Source organism: Crocodylus siamensis, chromosome 1, assembly GCF_052110815.1.
Source record: "Crocodylus siamensis isolate JL-2025a chromosome 1, ASM5211081v1, whole genome shotgun sequence".
Classification (NCBI taxonomy): domain Eukaryota; kingdom Metazoa; phylum Chordata; order Crocodylia; family Crocodylidae; genus Crocodylus; species Crocodylus siamensis.
In genome coordinates this window covers 383,528,602-383,554,358 of record NC_143395.1, presented here as the reverse complement: position 1 = coordinate 383,554,358, position 25,757 = coordinate 383,528,602, and the positions used below count along the sequence as shown (strand labels likewise).

General features: G+C 46.0%; 1 protein-coding gene across 1 annotated transcript in view; it reads right to left on the bottom strand.

The window, feature by feature from the left end:
- Positions 1-24,129, bottom strand: part of LOC149875168 (uncharacterized) — a 55,447-nt gene extending 31,318 nt beyond the window's left edge. The window contains 1 exon segment of the mRNA XM_090051961.1: positions 24,124-24,129. Coding sequence (XP_089908087.1) covers positions 24,124-24,129 — 6 coding nt within the window.
- Positions 24,130-25,757: the final 1,628 nt, after the last annotated feature.

The following is a 25,757-nucleotide window of genomic DNA, read 5'->3' as shown; positions in this document are numbered from 1 at the left end:
TTTTATAGATTTATAGTTTATATAGTTAAAAAGGGGGCACTGTTATCATCTAGTCTGATCGCTTTCATAACACAGGCAATAGGATTTCCCTGAATGTATTCCTATTTGAACTAGAGAATGTTTTTTCCAGAAAACATCCAATCTTGATCTAGAAATTATGAATCTACCAAAATCCTCAATAAGTTCCTTCAGTAATTAATTACCCTCACTGTTAAAAATACTATGCTTTTTTCTATTCTAAATTTGTCTAGCTTTGGCTTTACTTCCTAGATCTTGTTAAGATCAAGCAAACTCTGATTTCAAGCTACATGTCTTATAGATTCTTTTGAGTCCTTATGACTCTTCTGATCCAGTATATACACAGAACAACATAAAAAGCAGAATAACATGGTGTGAATTATGCTATCCTTCCAGTATGCAAAACTGAACTTCTAAAAATTACTTTCATCCACCCCAAAACAAAAGCTGTATTGAGCTCCAAGTATTCAAGGATCCATTGAAAGGATTTAGTTTTCTTTTATACTAATCTATTAAACTAACCATGGGCATAAAATATCAAAGTATCCATCAACATTTGGCTGTATTTCCTCGAAAGTTTTGGAGAACTTTGAAATTTGATATACTGCCTTCAAATCAGCGTTAATGTTTACTAGATTTTATGAGCTGAAAAGTAGTACTAGTACCTAACACACTTTGTGGACTATTTTAGGCTATTTTCTTTTAAATCGATACATTTAATAATTCTAAATTTAGAAATAACATACATTTCAAATTTAGAAATAACATAAATTTCCCTGCTATTTTTGCATACAATGACTACGAAGATGTTAGGACAAATCAATCATGCAAGCCCTGATCCAAGTCTACTAAAAATCAAAAGAGATACAACTTTCTCTTTCAGCTATATTTTTCAATTAACTCTGGATTAGTCCCTTCATTTTTACTACAAGACTAAAATTATATTGCTTCATCTAAGGGTTATTAAGGAATTTAAGAATGAATTACATGAGCTGCTAACTAATCAATATTATTAAAATTAGTTACGTTAGACTGAAAGATAGCTAAATTCTCAAGATATACTAGGCTGAACTTGGGAATTACAGACAAATGAACTTTACTTAGTAACTCACACATTAATTTAAATAATAATGAAATACAGAATTCTAAAACATTTACTAAAACAGAGACAAACACATACAGCTTCTGTAAAGGAAAACCACATCTCCAGCCTACTAAGGTTCTTTGTAAAGTGAACAGATAAAGGAGAACCAACAGATATAATTCAAGAATTCCTTGAACAAGAAGTCTCTCACAAGAGACTATGTAAATAGCTGGGTGTTTAAAGGTGAGATTTCATAGATTTCATAGACATCAGGGCTGGAAGGGACCTCGGGAGATCATCGAGTCTAGCCCCCTGCCCAAAGGGCAGGAAGTCAGCTGGGGTCAGAGGATCCCAGCAAGATAAGCATCCAATTTACTCTTGAAGGTGTTCAATGTAGGTGCGTGAACCACCTCCGCTGGCAGACTGTTCCAGACCTTGGGGGCTCGGACAGTAAAGAAATTCTTCCTTATGTCCAGCCTGAAACGGTCTTGCAGGAGTTTGTGACTGTTCGACCTCGTCATCCCTTGGGGCGCTCTGGTGAACAAACGTTCCCCCAGATCCTGGTGGTCACCCCTGATAAACTTATAGGTGACCATCAGATCACCCCTGAGCCTACGCTTTTCCAGGCTAAAGAGTCCCATGTCTCTCAGCCTATCATCATAAGATCTGTTTTCCTGAGATAATAGTGTTGTGGGTAGAGACTGTTAAAGAGCAATCAGAAAAACAGGACTGGTAATGAACCTGATGACAGCTTGTGTTTGACTCGTATCTATCTTGGAATTAAGTACGTGCTTGGTGTAATAACATTGCTGATGCCACATCTCATTTTCTGTTGCCAATATTCTAGTTTCTAGTTTCAGACAGAGAAGGTTATCTAAATCTTGTTAGCTGACAATAGAATCCTGACAGTTGAAGATATAGGCCCTGTTAGAGCACCACGTACACCTGTGGGCAAGATACCTACTTGATATCAACAGGTATACTTAGACACAAAATGGTTAAAATGTCATTTATCTTCTTTTGGACCACTTAAAATTCAGGTAATTAATAGTCCAAGTTCTAAAAAATGTTAAGACTACATGGAAACTATTATGCTCCTAGCTTCTGTAGTTTTTTTTTTTTTTTAAGGTCCATCTCGACTCTTCTTCAGCACTGAGGGTGAGGGTTGTATACAGATATAATGAGACTATAAGAAGATTTGGAATGTAGACAGTTATGTAAGTGCTTATGGAAACCTGGTCTAGGGATGGTGGCAGCGCAACATTTACTAAGACTATGAGACTGCATGGAAGTGGTTCTACTTTTTTAAAACAAATGCCCAGGCAGTGACTGCTGCATCAAGGAATTCAGCATGTGGCTATGAAGGTGTTATCCACAAGGGCTTCAGCTTTTGCAAAACAGGTTGATGCTCCATAAAACATCAATCTGGAGGGATGGAAGCCATCTAACAAGGGTTAGATTTAGAAAGATGGGAATAGGTGTGGGAGAAAGAAGAAATCATTGCATTAGACATCAAGAATGTATACATTTGCTCTGACATCCTAGAAGAGAAAAGGAGATCTGCTGAATGTGTTTTGGTGAAGATAAAGGAGAAAGGAGGAGATCAGGAATGGCATTATGGTGGGGTCCATTATAGGCCACCAGATCAGGAAAAGGAGGTAGATTAAGGCATTCTTCAAGCAGGTAACAAGAAAATACAAACACAAGTAATAATGGGATTTTTAATTTTTCTGATAACTGATAAAGAAAAATATTGCATAACATAAAGAACAGAATTCTATTTCACTTTATGCAAAAATGGTAGTCACACAACTGTGGTATTATTCACAGTTAAAAATTCTCTTCCACCCTATAATGAAATAATTAACCCTGAAGGTCTTTCCATGGACTTTCCAGAAACAATATGGAAGAGAAAGTGAAGAGCCCTTTCATATTTTAGCTCAATAGCCTAGTGGTTGGGGCACTCACTGACGAAGTGGGAGAAACAGATTATAGGACTCCTCACCCAGAGAAGGGGTTCAGTGTGTGTTTTCTGTTTCCTGGTAAAAAACTGTTCTAACCACTATATAACAGATCCCTTTCTAGCTCTTACTTTAAAGATGACCCCTGGAGCAGCTGAGAAGATGTGTGGGGCCAGGAGAAAAAAACAAGCCTAAGGAAGTATGGATCATAGAATCATAAAAAATTAGGATTGGAAAGGACTCAGGAGATCATCTAGTCCAACCCCTTGCTCAAAGCAGGACCATCCCCAACTAGATCATGCCAACCAAGGCTTTGTCTACACAGGTCTTAAAAACCTCTGAAGATAGAGGATCCACAACCTCTCTTGGTAGCCTGTTCCACTGTTTTACTACTCTACTTGTGAACACTTTTTTCCTAATAGCTAACCTAAACTTCCCTTGCTGCAACTTGAGACATTCGCTCCTTGTTCTGTTATCTGACACCACTGAGAACAGTCTAGCTCCATCCTCTTTAGAAACACCCTTTGGGTAGTTCAAGGCTTCTATTAAATCCCCCCTCAAGTCTTCTCTTCTCTAGACTTTAATAGTTCCCTCAGCCTCTCCTCATAAGTCATGTAGCACAGCCATCTGTTTTCATTGTCCTCCACTTGGTGCACATTCTTTCTGTAGTGGGGAGCCCAAAACTGGATACAGTACTTCAGATGTTGTCTCACCAGTGCCAAATAGGGGGAATAATCACTTCTCTTGATCTGCTGGTAAAGCTCCTACTAATGCAGCCCAGTATGGCATTAGCTTTCTTGGCAGTGAGGGCACACTGTTGGCTCATATTCAGCTTACTGTCCACTGTGACCCCCATGCCCTTTTCTGCAGAGCTGCTTCTTAGCCAGTCAGCTCTCAGCCTGTACTGGTGCATGGGATTCTTCCATCCAAAGTGCAAGACTTTCCACTTGTCCATACTGAACCTCATGAGATTTTTTTGGTTCAGATCTCCTATTCGTCTAGAACACTCTGAATCCCAGCCCTACCCTGCAGCATATTTACTACTCCCCCCAGCTTGGTAACATCTGCAAACTTGCTGAGGGTACACCACAACCAATCTTCCAGGACACTGATGAAGATATTGAATGAAGTCAGCCCCAAGACTGACTTCTGGGGCACTCTACTTGATACCAGCTGCCAACTAGACATAGAGGCATTGATTACTACCCTCTGAGCCTGGATCCAGCCAATTTTCTATTTTTCACCTTACAGCCCATTCATCCAACCCATACTTCCTTAGCTTGCTTGAGAGAATGTTGTGGGAGATCACATCAAAAGTCTTCCTAAAATGAAGGTGCATCACATCCACCAGTCTCCCTGCATCCAAAAGAGACTGTCTCTTCACATCACAGAAAGCAATCAAGTTGGTCAGGAATCATTTGGTTACTCCATACTGACTGGTCCTAATCACCTTCTTTACCTCCAAGTGCTTAGAAGTGGATTCCTTGAGGACCTGCTTCATCATTTTCCCAGGGACGGAGGTGAGGCTGATCGGTTTGTAGTTCTCTGGATCTTCCTTCTTCCCTTTCTTAAAGTTAGTCATTATATTTGTCTTTTTCCAGGGCCTCTCACAAGCATCGTAAGTTTTCAAACATAATAGCCAGTGGCTCTGCAATCACATTGGCCAAATCCCACAGCACCCTTGTGTCCATCCCATCTGGCCCCATGGACTTGTACATGTCCAGTTTTTCTAAACTGCCCGCCCGTAACCTATTTTTTCAATACTGTTGGCTGCTCACTTCCTCCCCAAACTGTGCTGACACTTGGAGTAGTCTGGGAGCTGACCTTGCTTGCGAAGACTGAGGTAAAAAAGGCATCGAGTACTTCAGCTTTTGTGACATTCTCTGTCACCAGATTGCTTCTCCCATTCAGAAAGGGACCCATCTTTTCCTGATTTTCTTCTTACTGACAAGCTTGTAGAAACCCTTGTTGTTACCCTGCATGTCCCTGGGTAGTTGCAACTCCAGTTGTCTTTTGGCCTTCTTGATTTCAACCCTGCATGCCTGAGCAATACTCTTATATTCCTCCCTAGTTGTTTGTCTAACTTTCCATTTCTTGTAAGCTTCCTTGTAGTGTTTTAGCTCACTGAAGAGCTCCCTGCTAAGCCAAACTGGTTTCCTGCCATATTTGCTATTTTTCCTGTGCATTAGGATGATTTGTTCCCATACCCTTAGTAAGGTTTCATTAAAATACAACCAGCTCTCCTGGACTCCTTTCCACCTCAGAGGGGCCTCCCAAGGAATTCTGTCTGTCAGTTCAGGAGCTGAAGTCTACTTTCTGAAGTCCTTTCCTCATGATCCTGAGCTCAATCACCTCATGGTTGCTGCTGCCCAAGTTGCCATCCACTGCTAAATTCTCCACCAGTTCTTCCTTGCTTGTGAGCAGCAGGTCAAGAAGAGCATGGCCCCTACCTGGCCTCTCCAACACTTGCATCATGAAGTTGTCCCCAACATTCTGTAAAAACTTTGTGGACTGCCTGTGCACTGTTGTATTGCTGTCCCAGCAGATGTCAGAGTGATTGAAGTCCCCCAAGAGAACCAAGGCCCAGGATCTGGAAACTTCTGCTAGTTGTCTGAAGAAAGCCTCATTCACCTTATCCTCCTGGTCCGGTGGTGTATAGCAGATCCCTACCATGACATCACCCTTGTTGCTCTCCCATCTGATCCTAAGCCAGGGATTTTCAACAGACCTATCTCCAGTTTCATCTCCAGCAATCATACAGCTTTTTTACATAAAACACAACTCCTCCTTTTCTTCTCTGCCAGTCCTTCCCAAACAGTTTATACCCTCCCATGACAGTGCTCCAGACATGTGAGCTATCCCACCAAGTCTCTGTTATTCCAATCACATCATAGCTCTGGGACTGTGTATGGACTTCCAGATCCTCCTGCTTGTTTCCCATGCATTCATGTACAGACACCTGAGGTAACTAGCTGATTGCCCTACTTTTTCAGGAAGAACAAGAAGGTAGGGCAATTGGATAGTCATTGAGATGGATACTGCCGTGGATAGAATAGAGGCTCTGGACTGAAACTTGCCCATTGCTCTTACTCTCATTTTATCTAATACATATTCAATGTAAGATCTAGTTAATGGGCTTCAAGAGGATGGCTGGAGATCTTACTTGGCTGATGTAGTAAACTAAAACAAAGGAAATACTGCTTTCTACTTCTTTAGGTACTGGATTATTAAAAAGGGCTAGATATTTTTATCTTAATATCTGTAGTTTTGCAAGGTAAAATAAAGACAATAAGGTATGCTTCAAGGTATAAGACGATTACCTGCAAAACTTTTTCCGATGAACAATTGAGCATGATCTTCTGTGGGCATTCAGATATATGCAGTATTAGACTAAATTAGGGGTGTCAAACATATGGCCAGCGGAGTCCTGCCATTTGGCCCCCAGTACTGCCACTGGAACTAACCAGAATCACACAGGGCATGATGTGCGCCTATGGTGCAGGGTCAGATCATGGATTGAATTCAACCCAATACCCTTTCCCCTCCTCCTTCCTTTCCCTTCCCTGGCCCAAGTCCACAACCCCTTCCCCTTTTCCCTCATCCCTCACACCTCCTCAGCATACCTGATCCAGCTGCCATTCCAACCAGTCTGGGACCCATGCTGTGCACAGAACTGATCTCAAAGCAGCCAGAATGGGCAATGTATGTGGCTCAGTATGACTGAAGCATGTCACTGTATGTGATGCCTGCCCTGGCATGCATGCTGTACATTGTGCCAGGACCCAGACTGCATATGTAGTACAGGTCCTGGACCAGCTAATGCCAATGCTGTGTGCAGTGCAGTCTTAGAGCTCACAGAGTGGGCAGCGTGTGCAGTGCAATCTGGCTGGAGCAGGCAGTGCATATAGCACGGCTCCTGCTCTGGCCAGACTGTGCAGAGCTGTTCCAGGATTGATGCTGCATACAGTATGGGTCCCAGACAAGCAGAGGCAACTGCCAGATCAGGTTTACAGTGGGGGGAAAGAGGGAGGAGAAAGGATTCATGGCCTGGATTCAGCTTGTGGACCAGCCCTGTGACACTCACCTGTTCTGTTCTGTTATCAGTTGTTATAGAACAGCCTTGAAGATCCGTTTGAAGCTTGGACCCCAGTGTCCTATGAAATGTATAACCGTGTAATAAGAGACAGACTTGGCTTCTTAGAGCTTATAGTTTTAACTAGATAAAATGAAGAAGAGTGTAAGGCTCCTGTGTTGCAGCCTAGGGTCAGCTCCATAAAGCTCAGGTAGGCTTCTGCCCTACAACCCTTGTTAAGTGCAGCTGACTCAGTTACAATAATCAAGGCCAGATAATCCTCAGTCCCTTCCCTCTGACTGGTCCTGGAGCTGCTTTTAAGGAACTCTTCCAGCACCCGAGCCTGGCTGCACAACACACTAGTCTTTAGTCTCTTAGCAGCTCTGGTTCTAGCAACATCTCTGGTTTCCCTATTTCCTGACCCTGCTTTTGGCTTGTTACTGGATTACAGATTTGGATTCTCCCTATAGACCCGATTCCTGGCTCCTGACCTTGGTTTGGCTTACTCTTAGACTCTGCCCTGTGGATTTTCCTTTGGGCTTGGTAACAAGATTTCTGATTCCCAGTTCCTTATCCTAGCTTAGCATTTTGGTTCCTGACTTGTGGCTTCTGACTCTTACCCCTACAAACCCCAGCTCCATGCCCAGCTCTGCCCACTAGACCAGGCAACCTGGTGTACTGTGACAATGAGAGCCTATGCTCCTGCTGAAGCTCTGTGGAATAAAACCACTGTGACTGAGAAAGGACTGAGTTAAATATTAGCAATTAAACATTTGTTCTTTTAGCCATTATGAAAAATTATTTTTAAGAAACCTTTTATACTAAGTAGTAACTAACACTATATGTTCCAACTGAAAATACAGCATGATATCAAATGTTTAAATAACTACCAATCTTTGCCAGTACCATTTTAGTAAAATGGTTGGGTGATGCAGCATTAGTACTGTATTTGTGAGTACAGCTGAAGATCTTCTTATAGATTTCATAGACATCAGGGCTGGAAGGGACCTCGGGAGATCATCGAGTCTAGCCCCCTGCCCAAAGGGCAGGAAGTCAGCTGCGGTCAGAGGATCCCAGCAAGATAAGCATCCAATTTACTCTTGAAGGTGTTCAATGTAGGTGCTTGAACCACCTCCGCTGGCAGACTGTTCCAGACCTTGGGGGCTCGGACAGTAAAGAAATTCTTCCTTATGTCCAGCCTGAAACGGTCTTGCAGGAGTTTGTGACCGTTCGACCTCGTCATCCCTTGGGGCGCTCTGGTGAACAAACGTTCCCCCAGATCCTGGTGGTCACCCCGATAAACTTATAGGTGGCCATCAGATCACCCCTGAGCCTATGCTTTTCCAGGCTAAAGAGTCCCATGTCTCTCAGCCTATCATCATAAGATCTGTTTTCCTGACCTCTGATCATGCACGTGGCTCTCCTCTGGACTCTCTCAAGCTTCTCCACATCCTTTTTGAATTGTGGAGCCCAAAACTGGACGCAGTACTCCAGCTGCGGCCTCACCAAGGCCGAGTACAAGGGGAGAATGACGTCCCGGGATTTGCTCGAGAAGCATCTATGGATGCAAGCCAGCGTTTTGGTCGCTTTGTTAGCCGCAGCATTGCATTGCAGGCTCATGTTTATCTTGTGGTCAGTGATGACCCCCAAGTCTCTTTCTTCTGTAGTGCTATCCAACGTAGCACTGCCGAGCCTATAAGGAAGCTGCAGGTTTTTCCTCCCAAGGTGGAGAACCTTGCATTTTTCGGTGTTAAACACCATGAGGTTCTTGTCTGCCCATTTGCTGAGCTTGTCCAGGTCAGCCTGGATCACCCGCCTATCTTCTGGCGTGGATGCTTTGCCCCAAAGTTTGGTGTCATCGGCGAACTTAGCCAGTCCACTCCTGACTCCAATGTCCACATCATTAATGAAGATGTTGAACAGGATGGGTCCAAGGACAGAGCCTTGAGGGACCCCACTGGTCACAGGACACCACGATGAGTGACTGCCATCAATCACAACCCTCTGGGTCTGACCACGAAGCCAATTTCCCAGCCAGCGGATCCTGGTGGAGCCAAGGCCACAGTTGGCCAGCTTGGCCAAGAGGTGATCATGGGATACCAGATCAAAAGCTTTTTTGAAGTCAAGATATATGACATCAACCTCTTCTCCCTCGTCCAGGTGATAGGTCACCTGGTCATAGAAGGAAATCAGATTGGTCAAACAAGACCTACCCGCAACAAACCCGTGCTGGCTGTCCCTTAGAATGTTAGCCTGGGCCAGTCCCTCAAGGATGGCCTCCTTAATAAACTTTTCTAAGATCTTCCCCGGGATAGAAGTCAGGCTAATGGGCCTGTAGTTAGCCAGATCCACTCTCCTCCCTTTCTTGAAGATCAGCACCACATTGGCCTTCTTCCAGTCTTCGGGAAATGTATCTTTCTGTAATGGATTACAAACTGGTTAAGGGGTACAAAAGAAAAAGGCAAAAAAATGAAAGCTCAGTTTTCAAAAGGGCAAATCCCACTGCTCTGTGCTAAGGCCAGTATTATTGAAATGAACAGAAAGGGGTTACAAAATTTGTGGAAAACAAACAATTTAAGAGTAGTATAGACCAAGGCTGTTCAATAATTATTAGTTATTGTAATTATTTTAATTTTGTGTCATTGTGGATAGCTCACTGAAAATGTATGTTCAGCATGCAAAATATAGGGGTATAAAAAGCAAACTTGATTATGAGAATGACTTTAATAGAAGAAAATATAATGAAATCCAGAACAAATAGAAAACTAATATGTATATCAGTGGAGCACACCTCACTTTGATACTATGTCCCATTTCATTTCCCTGTTTCAAAAAAAGAAAGAAAAGGTAGAACAAGACCAGAGAGGGACAATGAAAATGAAGAGCAGCATGGGGAGATTCTTAGTAGTAGTAAAAAGAATGTGAGTGGGGCTAGAAGCAGGGGCAGGGGTGGGGACTGGGGCTGGGAGGGCCCACCCCAGGGCCCACACCCCAGGTCGGAACTTACCATGGGTCCAGGGCTGGCTTGGCTGGCAGCTCAGCGTAGGGCTTCCCATGCCAGGTAGTGTCCGGCTCTTCCCAACGTCCATGGTCTCCAGTGGGCTGGGGACTAGCACCCAGCTAGGGCCCCCACCCTGGGAGGAGCTGGTGCTATGGGCGGTCGGCGGTGGCATGGCTGGCCACTCCTCATGGGTGGCTGTGGGGTTGGGCCAAGGCTGAGACAACCATTGGCCAGGGCTGCTAGTAGGTGCAGCAGCCAGGCAGGGTGCAAGGTGGGGCACTGAAGGTCTGAGGTCCCCTGTTCCAGTGACATGTCACTGGAGGTGCCAGGGTAGGGCACAGGCATGGGCTCCTGGGGTGCCAGAATATGGGTCAGCTGCTGCATGTAAAGATGTAGTTCTAAGGGCCCCTGGACTAACAACTGTTGCCGGTCACAGCCACCCACTGGGCCCGCAAGTCCTTGGCCTTCATGCGGCAGTGCCGTGCCAACTGGCCCCACACACACATCCCAGCTGCCAGGGCCTCATAAATGTAGGTGTTTGAGTATAGCCACCTTGCGTGAACTGCCTCAGGACATTGTCCTTGCCCCATAGTTGCACAAAGGTACACATCTCCTCCCAGGTCCAGTTGTCACCTCTGGGGCTCTGGGCAGGTGGGCACACTTGGACAGGGCTGGTGCTGGACACGGGAGAGGAGAAGGATGTCATGCCCTGCACCAGCTTGTTGGGCCCCTGCATGGCTGTCCCTATGATGTCAGCCCTGCAGGGCTGGGAGCAGCACCCCCGACAGGGGCACAGCCAGGGAGTCGCAGCCGCGCAGCTGAAGCATTTCGCTATGGTCCTGCAAAAAGAGAGGTAGGGGGTAAGCAGCAGGAGGTAGCAGGTCCTGGACCTGGTGGGATCACAGGGCTGGGCAAGGGTGCAGCAAACTGCAGCCCTTTGCAGCAGTCACCTGTAACCAGAGAGCAGCTCTGGAGTGGGACAGACCTGGCAAACACAGCCTGCAGGCTGTCTGGGGGGGTGGTACATGGGGCCTGCTGGGGTGCTGCAGCTGCAAGCAGCTCCTGCCAGCTCCCTGGAGTGTGTGCCCCAAGGCACAAAATGGATGCAGGCTTTTATACCCTGCAACTAGGGGCTGCCAGAATGCAACCCAGCCCAGGAACCCTGGGGCTGGGCTCTGGATGGCCCCCACATGGCTGGGCAGACTCAGCCAGGAAGCTTCCGCATTACTGTGCAGTAACGCATGTACACGTGTTACTACGCTGTAAGTCAGCAGGTGTAGATTTGATACATGCATCATCTGCAAGTCAGTGTAAGTCCCCATAGTTACTGCAGTATGGGCATGCACATATAGATACACACCTGTACTGCGCAGTAGTTTCCTGCACAGTAATTTAGGTTACTGCGCAGTAAATGTGCATGTATACTCTTGGCACATCTATTCCTTCTAGAATGACTGTTTCAGGCTTTCTGTAAGTTCAGAAAGACAACCACTAAGTTGAGTTCATGCATTCAAAGATATTTTCTCAATCATGAGCAGTAAAATTTTTCAATGAAGACTAAGGTCTTGTCTGCCCTTAGAAATTTATGAAGATGTTTACTCAAGAATAACTATTTCAGTACATTTCCAAGTGTAGACAAGCATTTAGAACATGGAATAATATTCAAGGGTGAATTCCACCACAAATTATGTGGTGCATAGACCTGTTTATAATTTACTACTGCAGCTAGGTTATAGCACTTCCTATGAGCCCACATCTGTTCATGTTTTTAACATCTGCCAACAGATTCAGAATAGATATTTTATAATAAGAGGTTTTTTCACATGTTTTCCTTTGTTGTTCCTATGATGATAATATTTACTTATCTTTGGAGAGTTCTTTGGGGCTCCTTATCTTTAAGGGGATGTATTAGTTCAAAGCATTATCATATTTTTTATATATAAATAAAATGTTAGGGAAATTCTAATTGCTGTTCATATGCCAAGAACACAGCTAAATGGTGACTTCAATTAAATGTTCACCATTGGAAATGTTTGGTCTTGTACTTTAAGAATGATTTTAATCTTCAGATCCTCTTTCCTATTGCCTTCGAAATGGTTCAGCTCTTTTCTATGAAACAACTAGATCTCATGCCGTGTGCTCATCTACCATAACATTAATTTCCTTTTTCATGCTTAATGTTTTCCTAAGTTGTTTCAGCACACTGATCAAAAAATCTGAGGCACAATCTTTTGTGAAACCAGTGAGGCACATACACACCACAGTGCACAAAGACATGAGAAGTCTTTTGTTTCTGAGAAACTGGGCTACCTCAGGTATAGCAAAGATTTAGGGATTTCTTTAAAGTATATGCACCGCATTGAAATGTTTTCCTTTAATTGCAGAAGAAACATGGGGATAACAAGGTGATGCAAACCAGATTCTAGTGATTCTTATAAATGTCCTTTGTGAGGCTTTTGAACACTGAGCAAATCTAAAGGCAGAAAACATAATGGATATTTGAGTGGCTATCTGGCACAGCTTATATGTTTAAATCATTTTATACACTGCACATACATATCACATAAAGCAGTAAAATAAATAAAATTGATTCCCACTCACTATGCTTCAGTAGAGTGAACATAAAGCAAGCAAAATAAGTTGAGTGAGTGAATAGGGACAGCAAACAGAGCAGTTTGCAAGCAGTTTCCTGGAAGCAAGAGGAGGAAGAGGAAAGGGAGCCAGGTACCAGGTCCTACTCCTGGAAGGTAAGTGAGTCAGGGATGTCTATGTGTTTGGCTTGGTGACTGGCTGGCTGGCTAGCTGTATGTTTGGGCTTGTGCTCTGAGCAGCTGGGGAGTACTGCTAGCTGAGTGATTCCTGCTTGTGTCTTACAAAAGCCCTAACAAGGGGGCAGAGCCAGTTTAGGCCCAGGACAGTATAAAAGGAGACTCCCCAAGCAACCAGGGACAGCAAATAGGGCAGTTTTTAAGTCAGTTTGTATACTCTTCCCCCCAGGTAAGTTTTTTCTTTAATTAAGAGTAACTACCCTAGATTTAGTGTAAGTAGCTAAAGGTACAGCAAAAGCTGTGTTAACTGGCACCTTACATGCTGGCATGTTCTGTTAACCAGCACACTGGCTTGTAAGGGAACAGTGAAACCAGAAGTGCCCACCGTGGCACTTCTGGTTTCAAGGCGGCCCTGTGGCCTGGGGGAAAGCAGCCTATGCTGCCAAGGATCCCCCCCCCCCGTCCCTTGGGGCCCATGGGGCGTGCAGGAGGGGCGATGATGCAGTGGGAATGGCGGCAACACCCCAGATGCAGTGGGACAGGTGGCAGCCTGAACAGGCAAAGACGCCTGTTCAGGCTGCTCAGTTATTGGGCATATTTTGTTATTCGGCACCCTCCATTCCCTGTGGGTGCCAGATAACAAAGCTTTTACTGTAGTAAGGTCAATACTTAAGTCTCTTTTTCATTAGAGACCAGAGCGAATAGAGAGTTTGTCTGGAACAGGGGAGTTTGCTAGGGAAGGTCTGCTTGGAGAGAGGGGCAGGAGGAGACGGGTGGTGAATTTAAGAGACTCAGAATGGTGGCTGGAGGATGCCATAATGCCAGAGTCACTACCAACACTTCCTCTGCTTGCACATGGGATGTGTCTGTTGAGGCAGGGCTGTTCACTGTAGAGGCTTTCACCTAGGTCCTGGTTTAGTTCTTTAGGGGCTGCAGCTTGCAGGTCCCTTCATGGATTGGTATAAACTGTTCAAGAAGGATAGGCAGGGGAGAAGAGAAGGAGTTGTGCTTCATGTAAGAGCTGTATGATTTTTCAGTGCTGCAGCATGAAACTGAAAATAGGCCTGTTGAAAGTCACTGGATTTGGGTCAGAGGGGAGAGTAACAAGGGTGATGTTGTGGTGGGGGTCTGCACTATACCACCAGGCCAGGTGAATGAGCTTTTCTACAAATAACTAGCAGAAGTTTTTACAGCTCATGGGCCCTGGTTCTCATGGGAGACTTCAGTCACTCTGATATCTGCTGGGAGGGCATAGCAGTGCACAAGCAATGCTAGAAGTTTTTGAAGAGTGTTAGGGACACCTTCCTGGTAGAAGCATTAGAGTGGCCAAGTAGAGGCTGTGCTCTTAACTTGCTGCTCACAAACAGGGAGGAATTGGTGGGGAATGTCGTAGTAGATAGCAACCATGAAATAACTGAGTTCAGGATACTGAAGAAAGGAGAGCAGCTGAGTAAGGACCCTGGGGTGTTTGTAGGCTATACTTTAAAGCAGGTTGAATGTCTTTTTGCACTGCTTTAATGGCACTGCTGTTTGCACATTCGGCAGTGTATTGCGCCTTAAATGACTCTGGGGTACTGCAAACTAAAATGTCTCTGAGGAGTTTGTTTCCTACCTTACAGCTGTGGAGGAGAGCACCTGGCTCCATGCAGAGGCTGTGCAGGCAGATTGTGTAGGCAGCCTGGCAGCAGTCTGGGAAGGCAGGCTCCACAGCGGGGTGAGGAGCGGTAAGCCTGATTCTTTTTGTTTGTTTGTTTTGTTTTTTCTCTGTGTGCATCTCCTGCCTGATCTGAACAGGTGTCTGGTGCCTCCCTCCATGGGTGGGGGTTGCCTAGAAGGTGGGCTGCTGCCACTGCAGAGGGAGGCACCAGCCCCTCCCCCCCATCCCCCTTGCAGCTCAGGGACCTCTCTGCCTGCCAGTGGCTCACTCTACCCCTCCCCACTGAAGAGGCAGGTAGGGATCAGGCAGACACGGCTGTACACAATACAGGGGTTTACTCTGTCCTAAATTGAAATGGTGACTAACTTTTTTTAAATGTATGTATTTAAAACACTGCTTCAGTTTAGGGAGAATTAAACCCCCATGTCATGTACAAATGCCCCTGGACTTCAGAAAAACAGATTTCAACTCCCTCATGGAATGGATAGGAAGAATCCCCTAGGAGAACTGTCTGAGGTAGAGGAAAGGAGTCCAGGAGAGCTGATTATACTTTTAAAGAGACATTCCTAAGGAGTAAATCATCCTGATGCACATGAAGGCAAACTAGTATGACAGAAGAACAGCTTGGCTTAGCAGGAAACTCTTCAATGAAATGAACACAAAAAGAAAGTTTACAAGAAGTAGGAATTTGGACAAGCTACTAGGGAGGAATATAGTTCAGGCATGCAGGGATGAAGTCAAGAAGGCCAAAGTACAGTTGAAGGTGCAGCTAGCAAGGCATGTTAAGGCTAACAAGAACGGTTTCTATAAGCATGTCAGCATCAAGAGGAAGATCGGGGAAAGTGTGGGTCCCTTACTGCATGGGGGAGGCAAACTAGTGACAAATGATGCAGAAAAGGCTGAAGTACTCAATGCCTTTTTACCTCAGTCTTCACAAGCAAGGTCAGCTCTCAAACTACTGCACCTGCAGCATAGTTTGGGGAGGTGTGCAGCCAACACTGGTGAAAGAACAGGTCAGATTTTTTTTTTTAGAAGAGCTAGATGTGTACAAATCCCTGGGGCTGGACACTGTTAACACAAGGGTGCCAATATGATTGCAAAGCCACTGGCCATCAAGATGGTATGGAGTGCATGCTCAGCAATTTTGCAGATGACACTGAGCTGTGGGTGGGGGGAGGGGAATAGATATGCTCAAGACTCTGGATAGGATTCAGAGAGACCTAAGACAAGTTGAAGGACTGGACAAAAAGAAACCTCATGAGATTTAATAAGGAAAAGTGCAAAGTCCTGCACTTAGGATGGAACAATCTCATTCACTGCTACAGGTTGGTGACTAGAGCTATGCAAAACAGCACCATTTCGCTTTGACATCTGTTTGGACGTTTCAGTGGAACAGTGTTTCACTTCAAGTTTGCTTTCATTTCAAAAGCACTGTTCCATTTTGTTTTTGTTGAAACGGTTTTGCTGTTTCAACACTTCACCCATTGCCTGTAATGGAAGCACAAAACTGGAGGAGGAAAAACCTCCTGCAATCCCAGGCAGATCAGGGCCCACACCCTGGGGAGCAGTCCAGCAGAGCCCCACAGACCTCCCAGGGGTGCAGGCGGGAGGCTGCCACTGCTGCCTGGGACCGGTGCTGGGAGCTGAGCTGCTGGAGGGAGGTGGAGTGCAGCCCCAGTGCTGCACTCTGCTTCCCCCCCACCCCCCGCCGGTTCAGTTCCACAGGGCTGCAAGTGGCTGGGAACTGAGCCTGGGGGTGGGGAGGGCAGAGTACAGCCCCTGGGCTGTGCTCTATCTCCTTCCACTGGGCTCAGTGGCTCGCAGCCCCGTAGAACTCGGCCCTGTGGCAGAAGGCAGAGCACAGCCCTGCCTCCCACCGCACGGCTGCCCTCCTCGAGGCACTGAGCCACATGGGGCTGCTGGGAGTGCAGCCCTGGCTCTCCCCTGCCTCCCACCACCTGGCTGCTGCTTCAAACCTTGAAACATTTCAGCTGGCCTCATTTCATTTTGAGGCTGTTTTGAAGCCCTCTGTCTCATTTCAATTTCACTGTTCTGAGCTCGAAATGAGTTGAAACAGTGTTGAAACGAAACAGCTGTTGAAATTTCACACAGCCCTATTGGTGACTGACTGATTAAGGAGCAGCTCTGCAGGAAAGGACCTGGAGGCTACGGTGGACAGTAAGCTGAATGAGTCAGCAGTGCCCTTGTTGCCAAGAAAGCTAACAGCATACTGGGCTGCATTAGTAGGAGTGTTTCCAGTAGATCGAGGAAAGTTATTCCCTTCTGTTCTGCTCTGGTGAGGCCACATCTGGAGCACTGTGTCCAGTTTTGGGCCCCCCACTATAGAAAGGATGTTAACAAATTTGGAGAGTCCAGCAGAGGGCAACAAAAATAATTAGGGGTTTGGGACACATGACTTACGAGGAGAGGCTGAGGGAACTGAGCTTACTTAGTCTGAAGAAGAGAAAATGGAGAGGATTTAATAGCAGGCTTTGGCTGCCTGAAGGGGGGGTTACAAAGAGGATAGCGCTAGACTGTTCTCAGTGGTAGCAGTTGACAGAACAAGAAGCAATGGCCTTACGTTGAAGCAAGGGAAGTTTAAATTAGGTAAACTAGTAGCAAAACTTTCTCAGGAGGAGGTTGGTAAAGCAGGCTGGAATAGGCTGCCAAGGGAAGTTGTTGAATTTACATCCTGAAGTTTTTAAGACCTCAGATACTCAAAGTCCTGGCCGGAATGATACAATTGGGGATGGTCCTGCTTTGACCAGGAGGCTGAACTAGATGACCTCTGAAGTCCCTTCCACACCTCCTTTTCTATGATTCTGTGTGATCCAACACAAATAGCTAACTATGTTATCATAAACTATATTTAAATGACTGGCCCAAAACATGTCATCTACATCAGTGATGCACATAATCCCCACTAAAGCCCAAAGGAAATCACTAGAAAAGATAGCACAACCTACAATTCTGTTTTCTTTTTTTTAAAAGACCTGATGTCCTGTATGGTTTTGCAGCTAAGGTTCTATATCTGCTTTGGACTGCCATGTAGTGATACTCAAGGTAGCATTAAGCTACCAGCAACTTAGCCTGGGTAGCATAAAATCCGGTGCAGATTTATTTACCCTGCTTTTAATGTTGAGATCTATGCTGTGTATCTACATGGGTACCCAGAGCTAGTTCATTTACACCTATCTGCAGTTCAAGCATAACCTAGGAGTAGGTGATAGGTTGACTCCAATGCAAATACATTGTAAGGAACAACAGGTAATCACCATGAACCAGAGATAAAGGGTTTATCTGCTAGGCCTGAGAGGGGGCCTGAGAGGGGGCTCAATGACTTTATGGTCCTAAATGGTTGTATGGTGATTCCCACAGTGACTGCAGGCTCTATCACAGGAGAGAGGCCATTTTCATTAACCAGAAAAAAATGGCTATTAGATCTGATCCTAAGGTGTCTGTATATAATCTGTTTAAAAGATATGTATGTTGCATATACAAGTACACCTACCTTTTCTAAAGTAGATTATATATACACATGCACTCCTTTCAAGGTTACACACATATACATATTGGCGATGCATAGGGGGTGTGCGTGTACCCCCTGAGCGTGGCAGTGCACCCCATGCAAAAAGCTATTGTGGACACTGCTGGCAGTGTCTGTGGGTGGTCAGTGACCACTGGCTGGCACTTGTACCACGTGCACACACACGTGCGCGCACACACCCTGCTGCTGAAAGGACTGTGGCTGCCTGCAGCAGCTCCCCACTTGCCTCTGCCACGCTGGCAGTGTTTGCGGGTGGTTGCCAACCACTGGTCGGCAATCGCTGCCACCCCACCACCGCCATGCTCCCCCTGCCCCAAATCCCAGCCTCCAGGGGCATGCATCATTCATGCATATACACAAAGAGAAATTACCTGTGAGACCGTGATATGCAGTAGTGTGAAGAAAGATAATTGCAAGCAAGCTTCAAGAAATGACTTGGGTACCTGACCTGCACTAGTGGATGAAACTGAAGATAACACAAGGAATACTGGCTTATCTTCAGCCAAGGATAAGAAGCTGTAATGCTATCATCAAAAGTGACAGCAAATGCTTCCTAGGAAAAGGCAACTGACACATGATAGCACTTTTGCTAGAGAAATTAGTACAATTAATTTTAATATTTAAAAATGTCATGGTATTAGTAGTAGCTAAACTTACTACTACTGTAGGTTATCTATAGGTGGGCAGAACAAAATAAACTATAAAATCCTTTGGGAAGAGCTGGATTTAAAACACAGGAAGAGGACTGGCTGCTTACTGTGAAGAACTTTGGAAATCTATTTACAGTATTTAGCCAGTCTGATACGATGAGCAGGTACCTACTTTGAAGCAAGTGAAAACATGCCACTACTAATCTTTGCAGGTAAAATTTTAGAGTTAACTTTTATCTGATGAAGTTAACAGTGTAAATCATAGGTAAATAAAAGATTTCTTCTACTTAAAAGGACCACTGTCCTACACAAATGAAGAAACAAATTGCAAAAAACCTAGCCACCTATGCCCTTCTTTTTGTTACTGAAGTACCTGAATTTTAATAAATCAAAAAATATTTTAATAAATGTAATTTCATGTTTACCACTCAGGTTGCCTGCTCACTGTTGAGATTTTGCTTAATGTTGGCAATGAAGACAGAATTTCCCTTCTGTCTCTGGCCAGTATCATTCACTAGCTATGATTAAAAAGCACGTTTGTAGGAATGAAAATGATGACAGAGAATGAAAAGCGAAGAGCTTAAACATGAAACCAACCTTGGGGTCAAAATTATCTTGTGGTAGCATTTGGCAGCTAAGGAATTTGATTGCACTGTGGCTGGGCTCTGCAGCTGCTGACTGCTGCCTTGCATAAACAAATTGGGTAAGTTAGGAGGTTTTTAAATTTCAAAATCTGTTGGCTAATCAAAAGACCCAAATCCCCAAACTCAAGTAAAATAGTCTTTAAAAGAAAGTTTGTTTGTTTGTTTGTTCCACTTAAATGCCAATGTCCTTATCTTCCTCTCTTTCTTCATAGTCATAGAAAAGCCAGGCTGGAAGGGACTTCTGGAGGTCATCTAGTCCAACCCCCTGCCTGAGGTCCTCTGGTACCTTATCCATCTTTTTAAATATTAGTGGCAAGGGCTTCTCTGTCAGTCCCTGGGATGAATGACTTGAATTAATTCAGATCCACCAGAATCTCTCTGACTGTTGCTTTTGTTTTAATCCCTTAGTTTGTCTCTTTCCTTATCCAGATAATACTTACTAGCTATCATAATTTTTTTGGTGATGACTGAGGCATAATAGTTGTTGAGCAGCTCTACCTTCTTCTTTGTATCTTCTTTTCAGAGTTTGCCTAGGCTATTTAATAGTTCTCATTTTCTTTAACTTCCCTTTCTTTGGCTTCCCTCTCTCTTACTGTATCTACCCAAATCCAAGACAACTTCAAATTTAAGATGACCCCCCTGCCAATAATTCTATATGTGGAAAATTATAAATGTTAAATTTTTTCATGTGGAGAATCAAATTCTTGGAGGGTCATCTTGAATTCATTCTCCCCAACCCCACCACAGTGGCAGTGAAAGCAGTGGTGGGGAATGAAGGGTCAGACCCCTGACCCCTTGCCCTCATGCCTGTGCTTGCCTCACTGCTACCTGTTCCCCTTGTCCCCCTTCATCCTCTCCTGCCCCTTGCCCTCTCATGCCTGTGCCTGACTCCCTGCTACCTATCCTCCCACACTCTGCTCCTTTTACCATCTGCCTTCATCCCTCTGTCCCCTGCCCCAAGCCAATACTCACATCTAAGACTAGGCCTTTCCCCCACTATGTTAACTGGGGCTAGGGGGAAGGGGGATTCTTGTAAATACGGTATATAAAATTCCACATCCATGGTGACCCTTTGCTGTTCTGTTGCCTCTATTCTACAGTATAGAAATACATTTAAAAAGCTAAATAAACAAATATATTTTTAATGTAAGTAGTTGTAACCCTCTGTCACAAGCAGCTAGCCAATTTTGACACATTATTTCAAAGGGACAAAACTCTGAAAACAGGTTCAGGTATTTCTCTCATAGTGTTGTTTATTTACAAAGAATGTACAAAGTCATATTTTCCTAAAAAAGCAGGAATCAAACAGTGTACAGTTCTAACTGTGCTCCTATCCAGTAGTTGACCCAAAAGCCTACCAGTGCTTAGCTCTCTGCTACTTCCCTCTCCACTTTGCTGGACTTCCTGCTGTTCATATCATAGACCCCCTGCAACTATTAGCTAGGAAACTCAGTGGTCAATATATGGCTTGCATATGCTTTTGTTTCAGGCAGTGACATCTACCTGTGTTTTGTTTGGAGGCTCTTATTTCGGATATTCCTTTCCAGAAAAGAGCTTTGTGGTCTCTTACACTTATCCTAAATGAAGGGAAGCATTGTATTAAATTTCTGCAAGGTTTAACCCACCGCAGTATATGAAGCTCCCAGTGTTAGATAATACAGCAGGAGCACACTTTACAAATTAAACAGAAGTAACATTTAAGATACGAACCACAATTATTGAGAAAAATCAATAATCAATTTTGAGGGACCTCCAGGCTGAGGTGAGCAGGCTGCAGGGGATCAGGGCTGCAGAAGATGAGATTGACACCTATTTCCTTTCACTGCAGGGCCAGGCGTCCAACATACAGACCCCCTAGGAGAGGCGCACAACAGAGGAGTGGCAGAAGGTACCCTCCAGAACCAGGGCCGCTTGGGCTAGCGTGGTGGAGGCTACCAAGGTACAACTCAGGAACAGATATATGGTCCTGGCAGCCCTGGAAGAGAAGGATGAAGGGGGTGCATCCAGCAGCAACAGTGCCACTCCACGCACAACACAGACAGCGCAGAGAAGGGAGCACTAGGAGGAAGAAACTCTGGGTCCTCATCAGGGATTCCATCCTAAGGGGAATGGAAGGTCCTATCTGTTGTCCCAACCCCATGGCATGCAAGGTCTGCTACATGGCTGGGGCTTGGATTCAAGATATAATGGAGAGGATCCCGGCCTACATTTGACCCTTGGACCAGTACCCCATGGTCCTTATCCATGTGGGAACAAATGACGTGGCCAGGGGCAACAAAGACTGCATCATGAAGGACTTGAGGCCCTGGGAGCCAAGCCCAAGGAGACAGAAGCACAGGTGGTATTCTCCTCTATTCTCCCAGTAAGTAGATGTGGATGGCAACACGAGGCCTGCATCTGTGAGGTTAACTGGTGGCTATGGAGCTAGTGCAGCCAGGCAGGCCCTGGGTTCCTGGACAACAACCCACACTTCTGTGCAGGGGACATGCTTGGGAGGGATGGGCTACATCTCTCCCCTAAAGGCAAGTGTGTCTTTTCTTCCAGGCTGGCTGATCTCGTATGGCGTGCTTTAATCTAGCTTTGCTGGGGGATTGGGCTACAAGAGGACATGAAGACACCTCCCAGCCAAGATGGGTGATGTGTACAAGGAGTACCCAGGTAAGTGACGGGGGTCTGGATAGCCCTAAGAATGGGGGGAGGGGCTGCATGCGCCAATACAGGGCCTTAAATGCCTCTACACTAATGCTCACAGCATGGGAAATAAGCAGAAGGAACTCGCCCTCCAGATAGCTAGTACAAACCCAGACATGGTAGGGCTCACAGAAACCTGGTGGGATTCATCCCATGACTGGACGGTAAACATCAGGGACTACAGACTATACAGGTAGGATAGAACGGGGAGGAAAGGTAAGGGTGTGGTGCTCTATGTCAATGAGCAATACATGTCCTCAACTAACAGGATGGAGTCAGAGAGGGGGCAGGCTGAAGTGCTCTGGGTCAGAATACAGGGGAATTGTGAGGAAAGGGACTTAACAGTGTGGGGTCTACTACAGACCACCTGTAACCTGGGTGGTACTCCAAGAGGTACCCCCTCGCCAATCGAAGGGATCAGAGCAGGTGCACAAGTGCTGTGGGAGGTGTAGGGACCCTCCTCCCCTTACAGAGCACAGCCAGACCACCAATGGGGACTTAACCATATACCTTTTAATGAGAGAATAGTACTGGGAACATAACAGGTATAAACCAGGGGGGTATAGGGGACACTACAATGTCCTGAGGACGCAGGATTCAACAAAGCTTAGACACTTACAATCATAGATGTAGTCATCTAGTTGACAAAAGACAGGGTTAACAAAATATAAAACACAAACAGCAAAACAAACAATACTGGCTAGCAAAATATAAAAGGCATAAAATGCAAAACATCAACTAACAAGGAATATAGGGCATGGAGGGGGGGAAAGAGGGAAAACACAATGACCCCTTTCCATTGCAACAAGAATTTCTCCCTATCACTTACACTCACCTTAAGTCAGCTCAGATGAACTGACCTTTCACATGGTAGGCAGAAACTTTACCACACAACCACCAGTGCTGGCACTACTTCAGGCTGCTAGGGGTCCTGATGTTCCAGGAGCCCCAACCTCACATAGTTTTCTGGCCTCCTATTGGAGGAGCTGGAAGCGGAGCTGGGAACCTCTCAGGTCACTGCTCAGATCCTTGCTGGAACTGGGGAGCCTCTCCTGCTGACTGCAGCCTCTTGTAGAGCATTCTGGAGCCCAGCAGGGAGCCAGCACACTGTGCTGCTAAGGGTCCAATTGCTGCCTGCAGGTCTCACTCCTTCAGGCTCTTCTGGAGCAACTGCTCCCACCCCGCTGGCTCAGCTCTTGCCAGCTCTTTGAAACTCCTTCCTTGTGGTCCCTCACTGGTCTCTCTTGAGTCAGCTGCACTGCCCCCTTTTATCCCCCTCCAGGTGACCCAAGGGGCCAATCAGGGGACATGGAGGGTGAGTCTCTGGGGCCTGATTGGTGAGGAAAGGGAATCCCTATCTTTTACCCTTTCAAAATCCCTGAGCTAAATCACTACCAGCTAGCCCATCACACACCCAACCAAGGGGAAGAGCTGCACCGCGAATTCTCAGGTCAGCTTGCAGAGGCACTTAAGGCAAGGGATGTAGTCACCATGGGTCATCTAAATTACCCGGAAATCTGCTGAAAGGAGCAGTCAGCCAGGTTGGACCACTCACGAAAGTTCCTTGCTGAGATACAGGACCTCCATTTAACCCAGGAGGTGCACAGTCCCTCCAGGGGGAATGCCTTCCTGGACCTGGTCCTGGCCACAGGTGATGACCTGGTGAAGGGACTCCAGGGTGACCGTGATCATTTCCTACTGGAATTCACCATTCAGCTCAGGGTGTCAAAGGCCTGCAGCAAGGCAGTAGCCCTTGACTTCAAGAGGGCCAACTTCAACAAGTTGAGGAGATTGGTAGGAGAGGCACTGGGGTTCTGGAGGGCAAGGGAACTGGGTGTCCAAGATGGGTGGTCGTTCCTTAAGGAGACAATCCTCCAAGCCCAAGGGGTGACAGTCCCAGCAAAAATCAAAGGGGGCAAGCATGCTCAACAACCGTCTTGGCTCACCAAAGGCATTCAGGAACACCTGAAAGCCAAAAAAGAGGCGTACACCCAGTGAAAGGGAGGGGCTATCACGAAAGAGGAGCATACCTCCATCGCTCGGGTTTGTAGGGGGGCTGTTAGGAAAGCTAAGGCAGATACGGAACTAGGGCTAGCATCAAAGATCAAGGACAACAAAAAGTCCTTTTTTAAATATACAGAGAGTATGAAGAAAGCATGGGGTAATGTGGGGCCCCTGCTGGATATGCTTGGCAATCTGGTGGTTGCACCAGACGAAAAGGCAGACCTTTTTAACAATTTCATTGCCTCCATTTTTTTGTGCAGGGACTGGAACTCCTCCACTGAGACTCAGGATGGGCTCAGGAGAGACTCCACCAGGCCTAGGGTCAGGGAGGATTGAGTTAGAGAACTTCTGGAGGGGCTGGATGTGTTCAAATTAGCAGGTCCAGATGCTTTCCACCCCAGAGTTCTGAGGGAATTGGCAGGGGTTATTGAGGGGCCCCTGGCACACCTTTACGAGCACTCATGGTGCTCTGCCCAGGTGCCAGATGATTGGAAGAAGGCCAATGTGGTTCCCATTTTCAAAAAAGGGAGGATGGAGGACCCGGGCAACTATAGACCTGTTAGTCTACTTCAGTCTTGGGGAAGCTCTTTGAGAAGATTATCCAGAAGCACATCTGGGAAGGACCAGCAAGGGGGACGATGATCAGGGGCAACTATGGGTTCATTAGGGGCAGCTCCTGTCAGACCAACCTGACTGCCATCTACTATTGGGTCACAAATGCAGGTGTCATGGTGGATGTAGTCTTTCTGGACTTCAGCAAGGCCTTTAACACTGTCTTCTACCCCATTCTGATTAAAAAGCTAGGCGACTGTGGCATCGATGCCTACACAGTCAGATGGGTCACAAAGTGGCTGAGGGACCACACCCAGAGAGTGGTTGTGGACAGGTCATATTCGACCTGGAGGGATGTGGGCAGTGGAGTGCCCCAGGGCTCAGTCCTCAGGCCTGTACCATTCAATCTCTTTATTAGCAACTTGGACAAAGGGGTGAAAAGCACCCTGTTCAAATTCACTGACAACACCAAGATCTGGGGTGAGGTGGGCATGCTAAAAGGGAGGGACAGGATACAGCTGGATCTGCACAGGTTACAAGGGTGGAAAAATGAGAATAGGGTGGGATTCAATACTGACGAGTACAGGGTACTGCACTTGAGCAGTAAGAACCAGCAGCATACCTATAGGCTGGGGAACTCCCTTCTCGAAAGTTCAGTGGTAGAAAGAGGTCTTGGAGTCATTATCAATTCCGAAATGAACATGGGCTGCCATTGTGAGGACGCGGTCAGTAAGGCCAACCGCACCTTGTCATGCATCCACAGATGCATCTCAAGGAAGGCCAGGGAGGTGATCCTGCCCCTCTGTGCGATGCTGGTTAGGCCACAGTTGGAGTACTGCATCCGGTTCTGGGTGCCGCACTTTAGGAGAGATGTGGGCAGCATCGAGAGGGTCCAGAGGAGGGCCACTCGCATGATCTGGGGACAGCAGGACAGGCCCTATGGGGAGAGGCTATGGGACCTGAACCTGTTCAGCCTCCACAAGAGAAGGCTGAGAGGGGACCTGGTGGCCATCTATAAATTTACCAGGGGGACCAGCAGGGAATGGGAGAGACTTTGTTCCCCTGTGCACCTCCTGGAGTAACAAGGAATAATTGCTTAAGTTGTTTG